Genomic DNA, 15,031 nt, shown 5'->3' on the forward strand with positions numbered 1-15,031 from the left:
AAGCTTCCTCCACCCATCTTACTATTTTACCACAGAACTTATCAGTTATAAAAATCATACAGTGAACATAAGTACATATAGCTATTTCCATAATACAGGCCAGTGGTTCTCCACCTCTGCTATCCCAGAACCCCACTGTTGTATTTCCTGCAATAGCAGTGGTTCATGACAGCCTTGAAAATGAGTTTGAAAGTGCCTCTCAGGTGATTCTGATCCCACCCTTGGTTGAAGATCCTTGTTTAAGGGGATTGCTTTAGAAGCAATGCTCTGCAGATTTTAGTTACAATTAATTACATACAGTGAATAATCATTTGGTATAAAAAAGTTTTTCTGATTCCTGTCTATCCTAAAAGAATGAAATTGTGTTCTTTTTCCATCGTAAATAATGAAGGCAATTATCAGTTGTCATGTAACTGTCCTCAGTGATCCCATGCGGCTGAAAAAAGGCCCATCCCAAACTCTGAACAACTCCCACAAAAACAAAACACAAAAACCTAAGAAGTTGGAGGAGCAAGTACAAAGAGCTGTGTCTGTGAGGTGCATCTCTCTGTTCTTTACTGTATTTGAAACATATCTTTCATTTCATTTTGTTCCTTCATTTTCAAAACCCTCAGTCTAAGAATGTAATTTTTGAAAAGCATTAAAAAAAAGTTTAAAAAAAACCTTTCTATATGCATACTTACTTCAAAGAATTATAAGTGCATAGCTCAGGTATTGAATACACAACTCAAGAAATTATCACAGAGTAAACACACCCATATAAGCCCCACCAAGTCAGAGGTTGGCAATTCTGTAAAAAGTCAGACAGTAAATATTTTAGGCTTTGCAGTTCATATAGTCTCTGTTGCAACTACTCAACTTGGCAGTTGTGGCACAAAAGCAGCCCTAGATAGTACATAAATAAGTATGGTTGTGTTCCAGTAAAGCTTGCTTCCACGCTTATTGTCTTAGTTTCTATCAAATGAACATCCCTTCTACTTTTCTCAGTTCTCAGGGTTTCAGGTATGTTTAGCTGAATTAACTTACATTTTTATTGTATCATCTAGTCCTTAGAGGCTTGGAAAGATCTAGTAACCTGTCACGATTATTCACCTGCTTTGACAGTTCTTACAGGGATACTTTCAAAACAGAATTGAAAGTTATGGATCTGGAAAATCTTAAACAATTAAACAGGGTCTGTCCGTCCTCCCCCAGCCCTACCTCCTGCGCTACGGTAGTTGGCACCTTTATATAATTTTTAGATTTATTACATGTTGTAACCAACTACCCATAAATCCTTTAAACTATGGGGAAAGATTTGTTAACCTCTGAATCTGGTTGTCTTGCTCTCCCTCTCCTGAATCCTTTAATACCTGCTGGGTAAAGAATATGTTGGTATGGATGTGGACATGGGTACACGTGGAAACTCTAGCAGCATAAACTACCAGCTACTATATTAATGTATGTGCTGATAGATTAGTTTAGCAAACTAATTCACATAGTTTCGAATTATTAATCTATTACTTGTCTCTTAACAGCTGTTATTTCATCCATATTTGTGTTTTTTGTTTAAACAAAAAATTTTTTCTTTACTTACAAAATTAGTAATTTTGTTTATTACTAATAAAGTAATATATTTGTTTCTACTTTAAACTTCTTAGCTCTTAAATTTTCTAAAAGGTAACTGCTGAGTCTTCTTTCCCAATTAGTATTTATTCAGCAACATTTGTGTCTTCATTTATTCAGTCATAGGTTGATTCCATATTGTGTACAAAAATCTGTGAGCAAAGGAGAAGTGAAATAAGATTCTCTGTCTTTAAGGGGTTTTCAATCCAGTAGTTCACATGTACAGACAATATAAAGACATGCCCCATGCCACATGCCACATGCCACATGAGGGGCACTGAGAAAATGTTCTGAGAGTTCAGAGGAGAGAACTCAGTTCTACCTTTGGCAGAAATGGGATAGAATCAGGAATGGCTTTCTAAAAGAGGCATTTCAGTCCTGAAAAGGGATAAAAGAGAAAGAGAAGTACTAATGGAAATAGGGAATTAAGAGGAGGGGACAGTGCATTTATGTTGAGCATTGAAGGTACTGGAACTGGACTTGGAGATAAGGGACCAATTTGAGTTGGTGACTGAGATTGTTGACCTAGTTGAAGTTGCCAGGCTAGAGCAGAGAAGTCCAAAGACAGAACCATGGAAGAGTAGTTGCAATTAATGTGTTGGGAAAGAAAAAATGTGAGCACAAGAGATTAAAAAGTGAGGAAGAAGAAATTCTAAATCAGTTTGCTAAAACATCATTGTGATGCCAGGAGCTGGGGGTAAGAGAGATGGGAAGTGACTGCTAATGACTCTGGATTTCTTTTAGGAGTGATGAAATGTTCTGGAATTAGATAGTGTTGATGCTTGCAACCTTGTGAATATAATAAAACCCACCAAATTGTACACTTCAAAATGCTGCATTTTATGGTATTTGAATTACAGTCATCTCTTGCTTTCTGCCGGGAATTGATTCCCAGACCACCACGGATATCAAAATCCTCGGATGCTCAAGTCCCTTACAGTTGGCCCTCCAGTATTTTTGGTTCCACATCTATGGATTCAACCAAGTCGTGGATCCTGTGGATATGGAAGGCCGACTATATATCTCAATTAACAAAAAAAGGTGAACTTGATGAAAAGCTTAATCATTTATCCTATGTGTGAGTGGAACAGTCTTAAACATGGAGACAGGAACCAGAAGAAAACTCTTATCCTATAAAATAGTTTCCAGTTTCAGTTTTTTTAGGGTAAGGACATGTGTGCTTTCTCCTGAGGCAGTTCCTAAGTTATAGAGAGATAAGCAAAAGAATTGTTAATGGAAATGATTTTATTATGGGGCCCTTTCTGGACTTTTTTTATGAGTCAGAACTTAGCATTTGTCAGAGAGAATAAATGATCAAAATATGCTGTCTACTTATCACATTTCTCTTGTATTTTCCAATAACAATAATAAAAATTTTTTAAGTAACAAAAATTTCAAGATGTTTTTGTGTATGTATACATACAAGGTATATAAACATACACATATATAGTGGCAAGTATTTGTTAATAATGTTGATAAATTGTGTATTGGTTGAAAACAGGCTATGTTATGGGGTTTTTGTCTTTTGTTCTGAATCACACTTTTCAGCTTTTGGTAGGTCTCATGTAAGTGCAGTGGGTTTTGCAATAAACCTTAGAATAAGCATAAGTTTGCAAATCAGATTTATTTATTGCTGGTACACTCAGTTTTTCAGTGTTATCTGTGAAGACTGTTTATCCCCTCGTAAAATCAACATCTTGAAAAAGAATCAGCATAGTTCCTCCTTTGGTCAACTCATGTTTTAAATGTCATGGCTTCATCCAATACTAGCTAACAGGTCAGCCTAGTGGTTACTTTAAGGCAGGTCAGCACCTACAGTACAGCAGGACATGTGAGTCCTCTTGAGTGCTTGGATACTTAAGGTGGAGGGCATGTGTTCCTTCTTCCATTAAGGCATTTATTTACACCATTGGATCTCTTTCCTGGGATGTTGCAGCTGTTGCATGTTATGTGGGCTGGGTTTAAAATTGTTCCTACCTAGAAAATAGCTAGAGCTGAATGGAGAGGCCTGATAATTCTCACTGAATACTTCTCTATACAGGAATTGACAGAAGAAGGACTGCCTTTTCTCATACTCTTCCACATGAAAGAAGATACAGAGAGTTTAGAAATATTCCAGAATGAAGTAGCCCGACAATTAATAAGTGAAAAAGGTAGACAGATTAAGGTGTTTGTTTATATGCTTCCTTTCTCTATTTTTGTACCTTCTCCCTTTTCCATTACGTTAATACTCACATAAACATATTTGGGTTAAAAACTTAACAAATTATTTTAACTCTACTCAACTCCTGAATTTACATTGAAAACATGGGGATGGGAGGTGTCAGTAGAGATAATATGAAGCAATAGCTTTAAAAAAAAAAAACAAACCCTGACTCTTTTAGCTCTCTAAAATCAAACAGCATGAAAAGTGGGGTCATGGGTAGACAGTGTTAGTTTTAGGCACTTTCTTCCAGCACCTTGATACTTCTCTGGTCCTTTTCTAATAGTCCCAGAAATACTGTGGAGAGAACTTACACAGTCAGATTAACATTTACTGTATTTCCAAGTGAAAGAAAGTTGAGTAGTTCTCTGCAGACTTCTCCAAAGCATCAAAAAGGAATTTGAGGTATCACCAGCTTTCCCTCTGTAGTTAGAGAAGAAAGTCAAACAAAATAAACTGAAGGCTTTGTATAGAGCCATGCCCATATTAGTCACTGTAAATATTTTTGGGGTTGAATTGGATTAAAAATCAACCAGTAGGGACTGGAAGGGCATCCTTGATGAAATGAAGATGATCCTATGAGAACAGATCATATGTCAGTTTCTGGAACTTGTTCCCCAGACCTGGGTAATCTGCAGAGCAAATGATTACCCACTTAACGAAAATTTAAAAATTCACTATAGCATTTGAATTTGGGTTGAGTTCCTATAATTTTTAAGGAAATTATACTCTCTGCCCTAAGAATTAAGATCCTACCTTTTTAAAGTGTTGTAATATTTAGGCTTTCGTTTCTGTGGTCTACATTACTCTAAAGCATGTTAGGTTTTTTTAGTATGTCACTTTTTATGAACTTGCAAACTTATGAGAATACGCTGTGTGAGCGCTGACTGTTATGCTAGACAGAAATGTCTTAGCTGATTGCATGTCCTCTTCCTCTTTTGACCCTCAAAAGAATATTCTAATCTACCTCTCCAAATTCTATTTCTTTTAAAGGTACCATAAACTTTTTACATGCTGACTGTGACAAATTTAGACATCCTCTTCTGCATATACAGAAGACTCCAGCAGATTGCCCTGTAATAGCTATTGACAGCTTTAGGCATATGTATGTGTTTGGAGACTTCAGGGATGTATTGTAAGTATTCATTTTGGTTTTTTAAAATTACTGATATTATGTCTCAAAAATGAACTTAAAATAATTGTCTGAATATTTTAAATAACCCTATGTTGAAATACTTTGTTATTCAAAAGGAAGAGTTTTTTTTTCACTCCAGATTATAGTATAATTGACTGTGGGGAATTCCCTGATGGTCCAGCGGTTAGGACTTGGCGCTTTCACTGGTCGGGGAACTAAGATCCTGCAAGCTGAGCAGTGTGGTTAAAAAAAAAAAAAAAAGAAAAGAAAATGTTAACTGACTATGAGAATTATGATATATCCCTATAGAAATGCCAGCATTAGATGATCCTAAATGCTTGGGAATTAATCTCTGAAAGAAAATTTTTGACCTATGAGAAATTCGTTTTGAATTGAGTTTGGTCTTTGTCAGCACATCGAGGAAAGTGGGTTAATCCTAGGTAGGTTAAAGGAAATGGGTAATATTGCTGCTTATTTGTGACTGTGTCTACCGAGAACATTAGTGGTGTTTAAGACCCAGCAGATGGCTGTGACAAGGCATTTGTAAGGGCATACAGCTAGGGACCTTTCCAAGAACGGATATGCTTCCTGACTCTATTCTCACCTTTCCACAGTATTAATAAACATATAAACCTTGTAACTACCACAGATATTAAATTTTTATCAGCTTTCTGAGATGTTAAATACAGTGATCAAAAATGGAAATGTTTCTTCATATACGAAAAATTTAAGCAATACAGGTATTAATTCAAACTAGACCTTTTCTTTTCAAAATTCATTTAAATAACCTCTTTTTTAATGTCCAAAGATTAAATTTCACAGTTAGTGGGTGATTTGAAGTCCTATTGCAGGATGAATTACCTCACTCATTTCTAAATATTTTAATAGAGATGTGGTTTTTGATAGAAGATTCTCAGTCCTCATATAGAGGAGGCCTACATTTGAGTCCTACCTCGGTCAAATCACTTAACTTCTCTGTTCTTGTTTCTTTACACTTAAAATATGGTTGGTGGTCCAGCCTCCCTAATGGGATTGTTACAGAAATTAACAAGATGATGGCTGTGTTATGAACCTTAAAGTACTTACAGATACTGTTTTTATTTTACCTGTACGCAAAAGAATACCACTTAGCATATTAACTCATTGAAAATTTATCCGGGTCTTCTATACAACAGTGGTATAACATAAACCAGGTCATATAAAAACTAATGGTTTAGGGCTTCCCTGGTGGTGCAGTGGTTGGGAGTCCGCCTGCCGATGCAGGGGACACGGGTTCGTGCCCTGGTCCGGGAGGATCCCGCCTGCCGCGAAGCGGCTGGGCCCGTGAGCCATGGCCGCTGAGCCTGCACGTCCAGAGCCTGTGCTCTGCGGCGGGAGGGGCCGCGACAGTGAGAGGCCTGCGTACCGCAAAAAAAAAACGAACAAAAAAACCCCAACGGTTTAAAGTTTACTAAGACTGGATCCCTGCCCTCAAAGAACTCACAACCAGGTAGAAAAAGAAGACAAGCTGGGTAACAGGCAGTTGTTTTATAATGTGATAAGTGCTCTGACAGAGTTCAGCAGAAGGGGCACCTGATTCAAGATTTCTGGAGACGTTAATGCCTAAGGTAGGACCTAAAGTTCTCTAGAAGTTTTTCATGGAAGTGAGAAGGAGACAGGGCTTGGAGAAAGGTGATGTTGGTAGAAACAAGTACAGAGTCTCTTGGCTGAATATGAGTGAACAGCAGGGGTGTCGCTGAGGGATGCGGTCAAGAGAAGTAAATAGGAGCTTGTTCATGAAAGCCCCTACATGCTGTGTTAAGGAAGTTTGATCCTGAAAACTATGAAGAGCCAATGAAGGATTTTAATCAGGGGATTGTTTTTTTAAAGATCACTCTGAATGCAAACTGGAGGATAGATTAGAGGGAGTCAAAATAGGATCTAGGAGGCTGTTCAGTAATCCAGGCAAGAGTTGATGATAGATACTTAAATGAATGAATTTCCAAAATTCTGGCAGTAGCACTAAGTAAAGCTAGAGAGAAGCAGGATTCTTGAGACTTTTTTTTAGGTGGAATAGGAGGACTTGTGGGGGAGGGGCGAGGCTAGCCCTGATGGCCAGGACTCTGATTTGGACAACTAACTGGGTTGTGATGCCACTAACTGAGCTGGGAACTTAGTGGAGGAGCAGCCTTGTGGTAAAGATGACGAGTTCCCTTTCTTGGCATATTGAATTTGAGGTGCTTGTGGGCTACAAAGGAGAAGAGTGTCCAGAACGGAGTTTATATGGCTCTGGGATTCAACAGTGAGATAAGGGCTGGGTCTTGAACACATGGGGATGTAGTTGAAGTTACTGAAACAGATGAGATGACCTAGAACAGGGTTGAAAATGGAACCCTGATGAATACCAACATTTAAGGAGAGGATAGAAGAAGGAACATGTGCAGAAGACCGAAGAGGGGGAGGAATCAAAGAAGTGAAAGAAAAAACAGAAAAGAGTAATATGGTAATTGCGGGAGGAGCACTTCTAGCAGGAAGGAATGCTCAACCAGAAGATAAGGATGGAGCATCTGTTAGATTTGACCCTCAAAAGGCTGTATTGCAATGAATTGAAGAGTGTTTGGTAAGGAAATGAAGATTTGACATGAAGATTCTTGCAAGAAGCTAGCCTCTAAAGGGAAAGAAAAATAGGGAGATAGCTCCAGAGAGACACAGGGTGAAGTAAAGTTTTAGCTTTTCTTACCCCCCCCCTCCCCCGGTTAGGGTAACAAGAAACTAAATATGATTAAATGCTTGTGGGACAGAATCAAATGGATTTATTGAAGAGATAGGGAAAAGAGGGGCTCACTGATAAAGCAAAGTCATAAGGAGCACAGAGGGAATGAGGGGCAAAGGAAAGGAAATAACCTACCTTCCCTAGTGAGAAAGAGAAGGAAGGGTGCAGCATTTCTTTGGGTTTTTTGGGGATTATGGTGTTAGTGACAGCAGCAGAAAACTGCTGAGGATCCTGTCTGATTCTTGTTTTTAACTATGGCTAAGGAAGCAAGATCATTTGCTGAGTGAGGAGCTGGGGGATAGTTTGAGAGGGCAGGACTGTGCTGGATTTAAAAAGGAAGAGTAGTTGTTCCCAGAAATCCACCATAAAGATCCAGATCTCCCTAAAATCCGGCATTTATTTGGATAAAAATTGGAACTCATACAGTCCGCTTAGCAACTGTGTGAGCGTTGACTGTTGTGCTAGACAGAAATGTCTTAGCTGATTGCATGTTCTTTTCCTCTTACTTCATTGGCTTGCCTCCAGAGGCTGCAAGCTCAAGATAAAAGAACAAACTTTTTAGGAGAGGGGGCAGCTGTTCTAGTGGTTGAGTTCGCTGCAGGAACTTCCAGGCAGTGACTGTGCTTGGCATTAAAATGCTGCCCAATTCATGGGTCATTTGCATGAAGTCTTATCAGGCCATTTCCCTACCTTTGGTAGTGGATAAATCTTGGGTTGATTATTTACTTCTTCCTTTCACTGGAACTTTACAGCCCTAATTATGAAGTCTCAAATTAGCGGAAGTCAATAGGATGTTGACTCAGGTTAGGTTTACCAATCAGCAACCAAACTATGCCCAACTTTGGCTTTTATTCCTAGGAATGTTGTTACACGTGAAGGGAAACCTGTGACGAATTCCATCTTGGCTGTCTTAAGTTTTTTCCTCCAGTTCTGAAGTCAGGTTTAAAACACTCTAGCACTTCAATCCCATCTTGGTGTCTGTTTCTTAGACTATCCAAACTAAGATATTCTTTATCACATGACCCAGTCCCCCTATCCTCCAACCACAGTTCACTGGACCAAGAGATGGGCACTTGACCAAGAAAAGCTAATTTATCAGCTGGCAGCATTCTGCTTGTGCCCTGGTGCCAAAAGACACTGAGTCAATAAGATTCCCCAAAGAAATATGGAAATGGGAAATGATCCTCTCCCATCCTGCAAGTGGTTAGTCCTGTGAGCAGGGACGGAGATAAGAGAAGTGACTGTATTTGAAGCTCTGAAACAAATTACTTCTTTAATTTCTCCCTTAGGTGCCTGATTTCCCCTCCTAGGCACTATTTCCTCTAATATTTTTTTAATTGTAAAGAGGCACATGCTGTGTGAGCTACAAACTGAGCCTATGTGAACAGATAAGTGTTAAAAATCAAAACATGCAGCAAAGTGAATCAGACATATTTAATGGCTTGTGTAATTGTCATTGTGCTGCATGGTAATTAAGGCTTAGATCAACAGTTTCCATAAATTAGTGTAATTACTATTACTTCTGCTTAGTAGCATGGCATTTCTGGGGTTAAGTGGGGGATGTATGGTTGTGGTAAGGAGAGACAAAGCAGATTTATGCTGCAGTTTCCTCCCAAGCTAGAGGCAGGCACTGTAGCATGGTGGGGGCAGGGCGAGGTGCTAACCAGTGTTGTATTCATCTCTTCTTGCAGAGAAAATGAGGGTTAGGGAGGTAAGGTGACCAGCAAGGCCGTACAACTGATTAGTGGCAGGGCTAGGAATCATGTCAGAGTATACTGAACCCCCAAATCCCAAGCTCATAACACTTGATACCAAAGCAGTTACATTTTCAGTATATATAAAAGCAGTGTAAGTGTGAATGTGAAAGATGTTTGAAGAGACAGTATTGCTAGTACCGGAAACTAAATCACAGATCTCTAAATCCTTAGTTTTTTTCTATAGATTGACCAGATTGGTTTCTTGCCAAATGTAAAGGAAAAACTTTTATATGGAGATGGGAATGGGGGGAAGTTTTGAAGCCCAAGAACACATGAGGGTAGGTCTAGGAAATGTTCTTCAGTCCCGAGAGAAGAGAATCAATGATGGGGTCTGGTATAAGACTGTGGAAGGGCTTTCTAGAGAATCTTATCTTCTAAAAAACTGTGGCCTGCAAATACCCTACCATCTGTTCCTTTGCTTAAGGGTTCTTATGTAAGCTGCCACTGGAGCCCCAGTGATGGGAAAAAGCAGCAGGACAGACTTCAGGTCACTCCTAGGAAAATTAACAGGCTACTCTAATGCTAATGAGTTCCCCAACTCTGGGCTCTAGGTCATTTCTTCCAAATCACTAAATCACTGAGAATTATGATCGTAATTCCTTGAAGTACTCAGCTGAGGGTGGTTGTGGTGAGCTGAGACGAGACTGAAACTACAGGGGTGGGGTATCTCCCTAATTCAGCAATTTGCTTGTCTGCCACGATGAACTCTAGCCTGTCTCATTGAACTTAGAGGGAACCAACCAGGAACTGAATGAAATGGTAAAGAACTTGGAGGGACAGGTAAGAGAAATGTTTAAAATCAGGTCACCATTAAGTTCCCCTTTAACCCTGAGAATCTGGTTTTGTTCTTCATTGTCTAGGGGGTTCTTTTTTTTTTTTACCCAAATCAGGCTTTTCTTGATTGAAAAAAAAATGGTGCCGAGGAATCTTTTTTTTTATTATGTTCTTTTTTTAAATTTTTAAATTTTATTTTTTATACAGCAGGTTCTTATTAGTCATCAGTTTTATACACATCAGTGTACACATGTCAATCCCAATCGCCCAGTTCATCACACCACCCCCCCCCCGCCGCTTTCCCCCCTTGGTGTCCATACGTTTGTTCTCTACATCTGTGTCTCAACTTCTGCCTTGCAAATGAGTTCATGAGAAATCTTTTTAAAAGGCAAACCTTATTTAGTTTTTATTATCTCTTGCTATACTAACTGCTTTGTAATGGCATTAGTAGATGTTCATCCAGTGCTTTGCTTTTAGTTTCATCTGCTTATTACAAGATTAAGAGTTTGACTACTTTGAATGTATATATCTGGAATATATCCTAATATTTATCAACTACCCATCTGCCCTCCCTATTCCCCACCTCTCCTATTTATCTGTATACTTTTGATTCTCTGAATGTGTCTCTCCTGTCAACCACTGGGCAATATACACAGTGGTCCAGGTCCCTAAACACCATTTTTATTTTCATATACCGTACTTATCATACAACTGATATTGATACGTAGTATTTATAAGTACTTTTTATTTTACAAATCATTCCAGTATATTTTACCTTATTTGGTCCTGCCAGCAAAATAGACATCAAACACTGACAGAGCCAGGCACTGTACCAGCCTTACTTTATACTTTTGTATGTGTTTTCAGTTAATCTATAACAAGCTTAGAAGATAGGTATTATTTCCACTTTTACAATAAAGAAGTTAGGCTCTGAGAGATTTATAAACTTTACTGAAGTGGAGTCACTATAGAGGTGATACAGCATAGTGGTTAGGTGCACCAGACTCTAGACCCAGACTGCTTAGATTTAAATCCCAGTCTGTTACCTATTAGTTATGTCATCCTGGGCAATTTCTTACCACCTCTATGCCTCTGTTTCCTCATCGGTAAAATAGGAATAATAGTAGCATCTACTTAACAGGGTTGTTGTGAGCATTAAATGAATGTATATATCTATGGCTCTTAGAACAGTGATACATGGTCAGTGCTATTAGAAGGCTAGCTATGATTATTATAGGCAATAATATATTTGGATTCAAATCCAAGTCTGTTAGACTATAAAAACAATAGTTAAATAAAGCAGTTGTTCTCGTTTTACATATCAGAAAGCTGAAGCTCAAAGACGTTAAGTAACTTAAATGGCAAGATACAGTGTTTTTACACTGTAATACATTGAATGAGTTCAAACTACATTATTGTATGAGTCAAAAAGTAGAAAACAATATTAGGAAATTGAATCCAGCAGTGTATGAAAGAATAATATATCCCAACCAAGTGGGCTTTATCCCAAGTGTGCAAGGCTCATTCAGCCTTCAAAAATCAGTGAGAGTAATTCAGCATCTGCTGATTACATCAACATATGCAAGAAGCATTTGACAAAATTCAATAGCCATCATGACAAAGATGCTTAACAAACTAGGAATATATGGAAACTTCCTCAATCTGATAAAGGATATTTACAAAGAACCTACTGCTAATATCATATTTAATGGTGAAAGACTGAATGCTTTCCCCTTAAGATCAGGAACCAGGCAAAGATGTCTACTCTCTTTGTATGTGTGTGTTAAGTATATCATTTGTTCCTTATTTCTGATTATAAAAATTTTATCTTCTTTGTGGATAATTCTTAAAGTTGATAAAATGCCAAAGAATAAATTAAAAATCACCCATAAATCCACAAGAGATCTATATATGTGTTATAAAATTAGAGCTATGCTATTTTATGAATTTTCTTTTTATCCACATAAACATCTTCCCATGTCATTAATATTTTTGTTATTTCTAATGGTCAGATAGCTTGCCTTTGAATGGATTGTTTCATGATTTGTCTAAATAACCCCTGTTGTTTGAAATCCAGGTTTTTCCCATGAAAAAATAAATAACACTGCTAGTAATGGGACTTTACCTGATTCATCCTCATTAACATTCTTATAGTTTTGGGTGCTGTGGAACACTTTGAGTTCTGTGACACCATCATGATTTTCCCTTGTTTTCCCGTTTTTTTTGGTGCGTTCATTGTCTTTTACTGATTGTGCTTGTCTTTCACCCTTTGTAATAATGATCATAGTGCTGTGCTGTCTAATATGATAGTTACTAGCCCTATATGAATACTTAAGTTTACATTAATTAAAATGATATAAATTAAAAGTCAGTTTCTCAGGCACTCTAAACCCAATTTGAGGTGCTCAGTGGCGACATGCGGGTAGTGGTTCCTGTATTTGACAGCATAGATATACAATATTTTTCCGTCTTCACACAAGTGCTCCATCCTTCTCTCAGGATAGCAGCTTCTTCTGCTGCTGTGCTGTAACTTCTGCATGGATGTGGTTTTTTTTTTAATTTATTTATTTAGTTTTGGCTGCATTGGGTCTTCGTTGCTGTGCGTGGCCTTTCTTTTTAGTTGCAGTGAGCGGGAGCTACTTTTCATTGCTGTGCACGGGCCTCATTGCAGTGGCCTCTCTCGTCTTGGAGCACCGGCACTAGGCGCGCAGGCTCTAGAGCGCAGGCTCAGTAGTTGTGGTGCATGGGCCTAGTTGCTCTGCAGCATGTGGGATCTTCCTGGACCAGGCCTCGAACCCGTGTCCCCTGCATTGGCAGGCGGATTCCTAACCACTGTGCCACCAGGGAGGCCCCATGGATGTGGTTCTGATTTATCATGACAGGACTTAGCATGAACTCTATATGATTTTATAACTCTTTGACTTTGTAACTCTATATGACTTTGTAACTCTAATCAAATCATCTGTGTTCCTTGTATCTCTTAGTTCACATCCTCCAGGATCTGATTGGCTCAACACACATAGATTGGTTCCCTCTCCACTCCAGATTATATGTCCCCCCACTTTTTTTTCCAGCTTTACTGAGGTATAACTGACAAAATTGCATATATTTAAGATATATTTTGATATATGTATACATTGTGAAATAATTACCACAGTCAAGTTCATTAACCTATCACCTCCTGTGGTTTACTTTTTTTTTTTTTTTTTTGGTGAGAACAATTAAGGTCTATTCTCTTAGCACATTTCAAATATACAATGCAATATTAGTACTATAGTCACCATGCCGTACATTAGATCTCCAGAACTTACTCATCTTGCATAACTGAAACTTTGTATCCTTTGACCAGCACTTTTCCATGTCTCCCACCCACTCAGTCCTTGGTGCCCACCAGTCTGTCCTCTGCTCCTGTGAGTTGTTTTTTCATATTTCACTTAGCATCATGTCGTTCAGGTTCATCCATGTTGTCGAAAATGACAGGATTTCCTTCTTTGTTAAAGCTGAATAACATTGCATTGTGTGTGTGTGTGTGTGTGTGTGTATAAACCTTACCCATATTTTCCTTATCCATTCATTGATTGATGGTCACTAGGTTATTTCTCTATCTTGGATGCTGTGAATAATGCTGAAATGAACATGAGAGTGCAGATATCTCAAGATACTGATTTCATTTCCTTTGCGTATACACACAGAAGTGGGATTGTTGGGTCATATGGTAGTTATATTTTTATTTTTTGAGGAACCTCCATACTGTTTGCCATAATGGCCTTACCAGTTTACATTACCATGAACAGCATACAACGGCTCTCTCTTCTCCATATTCTTGCCAACACTTATTATCTTTTGTCTTTTTGATAATAACCATTCTAACAGGTGTGAGTTTTGTAAAATCATTGTGCATTTTGCAAATCATTGTGGTTTTTGATTTGCATTTCCCTGATGCCTAGTGATGTTGAATACCTTTTCATGTACCCATTAGCCCTTCATATATTGTCTTTTGAGAAATGTCTCTTCATGTCCCCTGCTCATTTTTAAATTAGGCTTTTGTTTTCTTGCTATTGAGTTGTGTTAGTTCCTTATGTTTTTGGATATTAAACCCTTACCATGTATATGATTTGCATATATTTTCTCTCATTCTGTAGGTTGTCTGTTCACTCTGTTGTTTCCTTTGCTGTGCAGAAGCTTTTTTGTTTGATATAATTGTTTGATACAATTGCATTGTCTTTGCTTTTTTTTTTTTTTTTTTTTTTTTGGCGGTACACGGGCCTCTCACTGTTGTGGCCTCTCCCGTTGCGGAGCACAGGCTCCGGACGTGCAGGCTCAGCGGCCATGGCTCACGGGCCCAGCTGTTCCACGGCATGTGGGATCTTCCCGGACTGGGGCACGAACCTGTGTCCTCTGCATTGGCAGGCGGACTCTCAACCACTGCACCACCAGGGAAGCCCTATCTTTGCTTTTATTGCCTGTGCTTTTTGGGGTCATAGCCAAAAAGTCATTGCCCAGACCAATGTCAAGAAACTTTATGCCTATGTTTTCTTCTAGGAGTTTTACAGTTTCAGGTCTCACATTTAAGTCCTTAATCCATTTTGAATTGATTTTGTATATGGTGTGAGAGAGATACACAAAATAAAATTGGGTAGGGGTCCAGTTTTATTCCTCTTCATGTGATTCCCAGCACCATTTATTTAAAAAACTACTCTTTCTTGGGCTTCCCTGGTGGCACGGTGGTTAAGAATCCACCTGCCAGGCTTCCCTGGTGGCGTAGTGGTTGAGAGTCTGCCTGCCCATGCAGGGGATACGGGTTC

General features: G+C 38.6%; 1 protein-coding gene across 1 annotated transcript in view; it reads left to right on the plus strand.

Moving 5' to 3' along the window:
* The window catches only part of ERP44 (endoplasmic reticulum protein 44), a 91,558-nt gene that overhangs the window by 65,619 nt on the left and 10,908 nt on the right, over positions 1 to 15,031 (plus strand). The window contains exons 9-10 of the mRNA XM_024734405.1: positions 3,647 to 3,758; positions 4,802 to 4,943. Of these exons, the coding sequence (XP_024590173.1) occupies positions 3,647 to 3,758; positions 4,802 to 4,943 (254 nt within the window). The remainder of the gene's footprint in view (positions 1 to 3,646; positions 3,759 to 4,801; positions 4,944 to 15,031) is intronic.

This window comes from Neophocaena asiaeorientalis, unplaced genomic scaffold (assembly GCF_003031525.2).
Source record: "Neophocaena asiaeorientalis asiaeorientalis breed wild unplaced genomic scaffold, Neophocaena_asiaeorientalis_V1.1 scaffold192, whole genome shotgun sequence".
NCBI classification, from domain to species: Eukaryota; Metazoa; Chordata; class Mammalia; order Artiodactyla; family Phocoenidae; genus Neophocaena; species Neophocaena asiaeorientalis.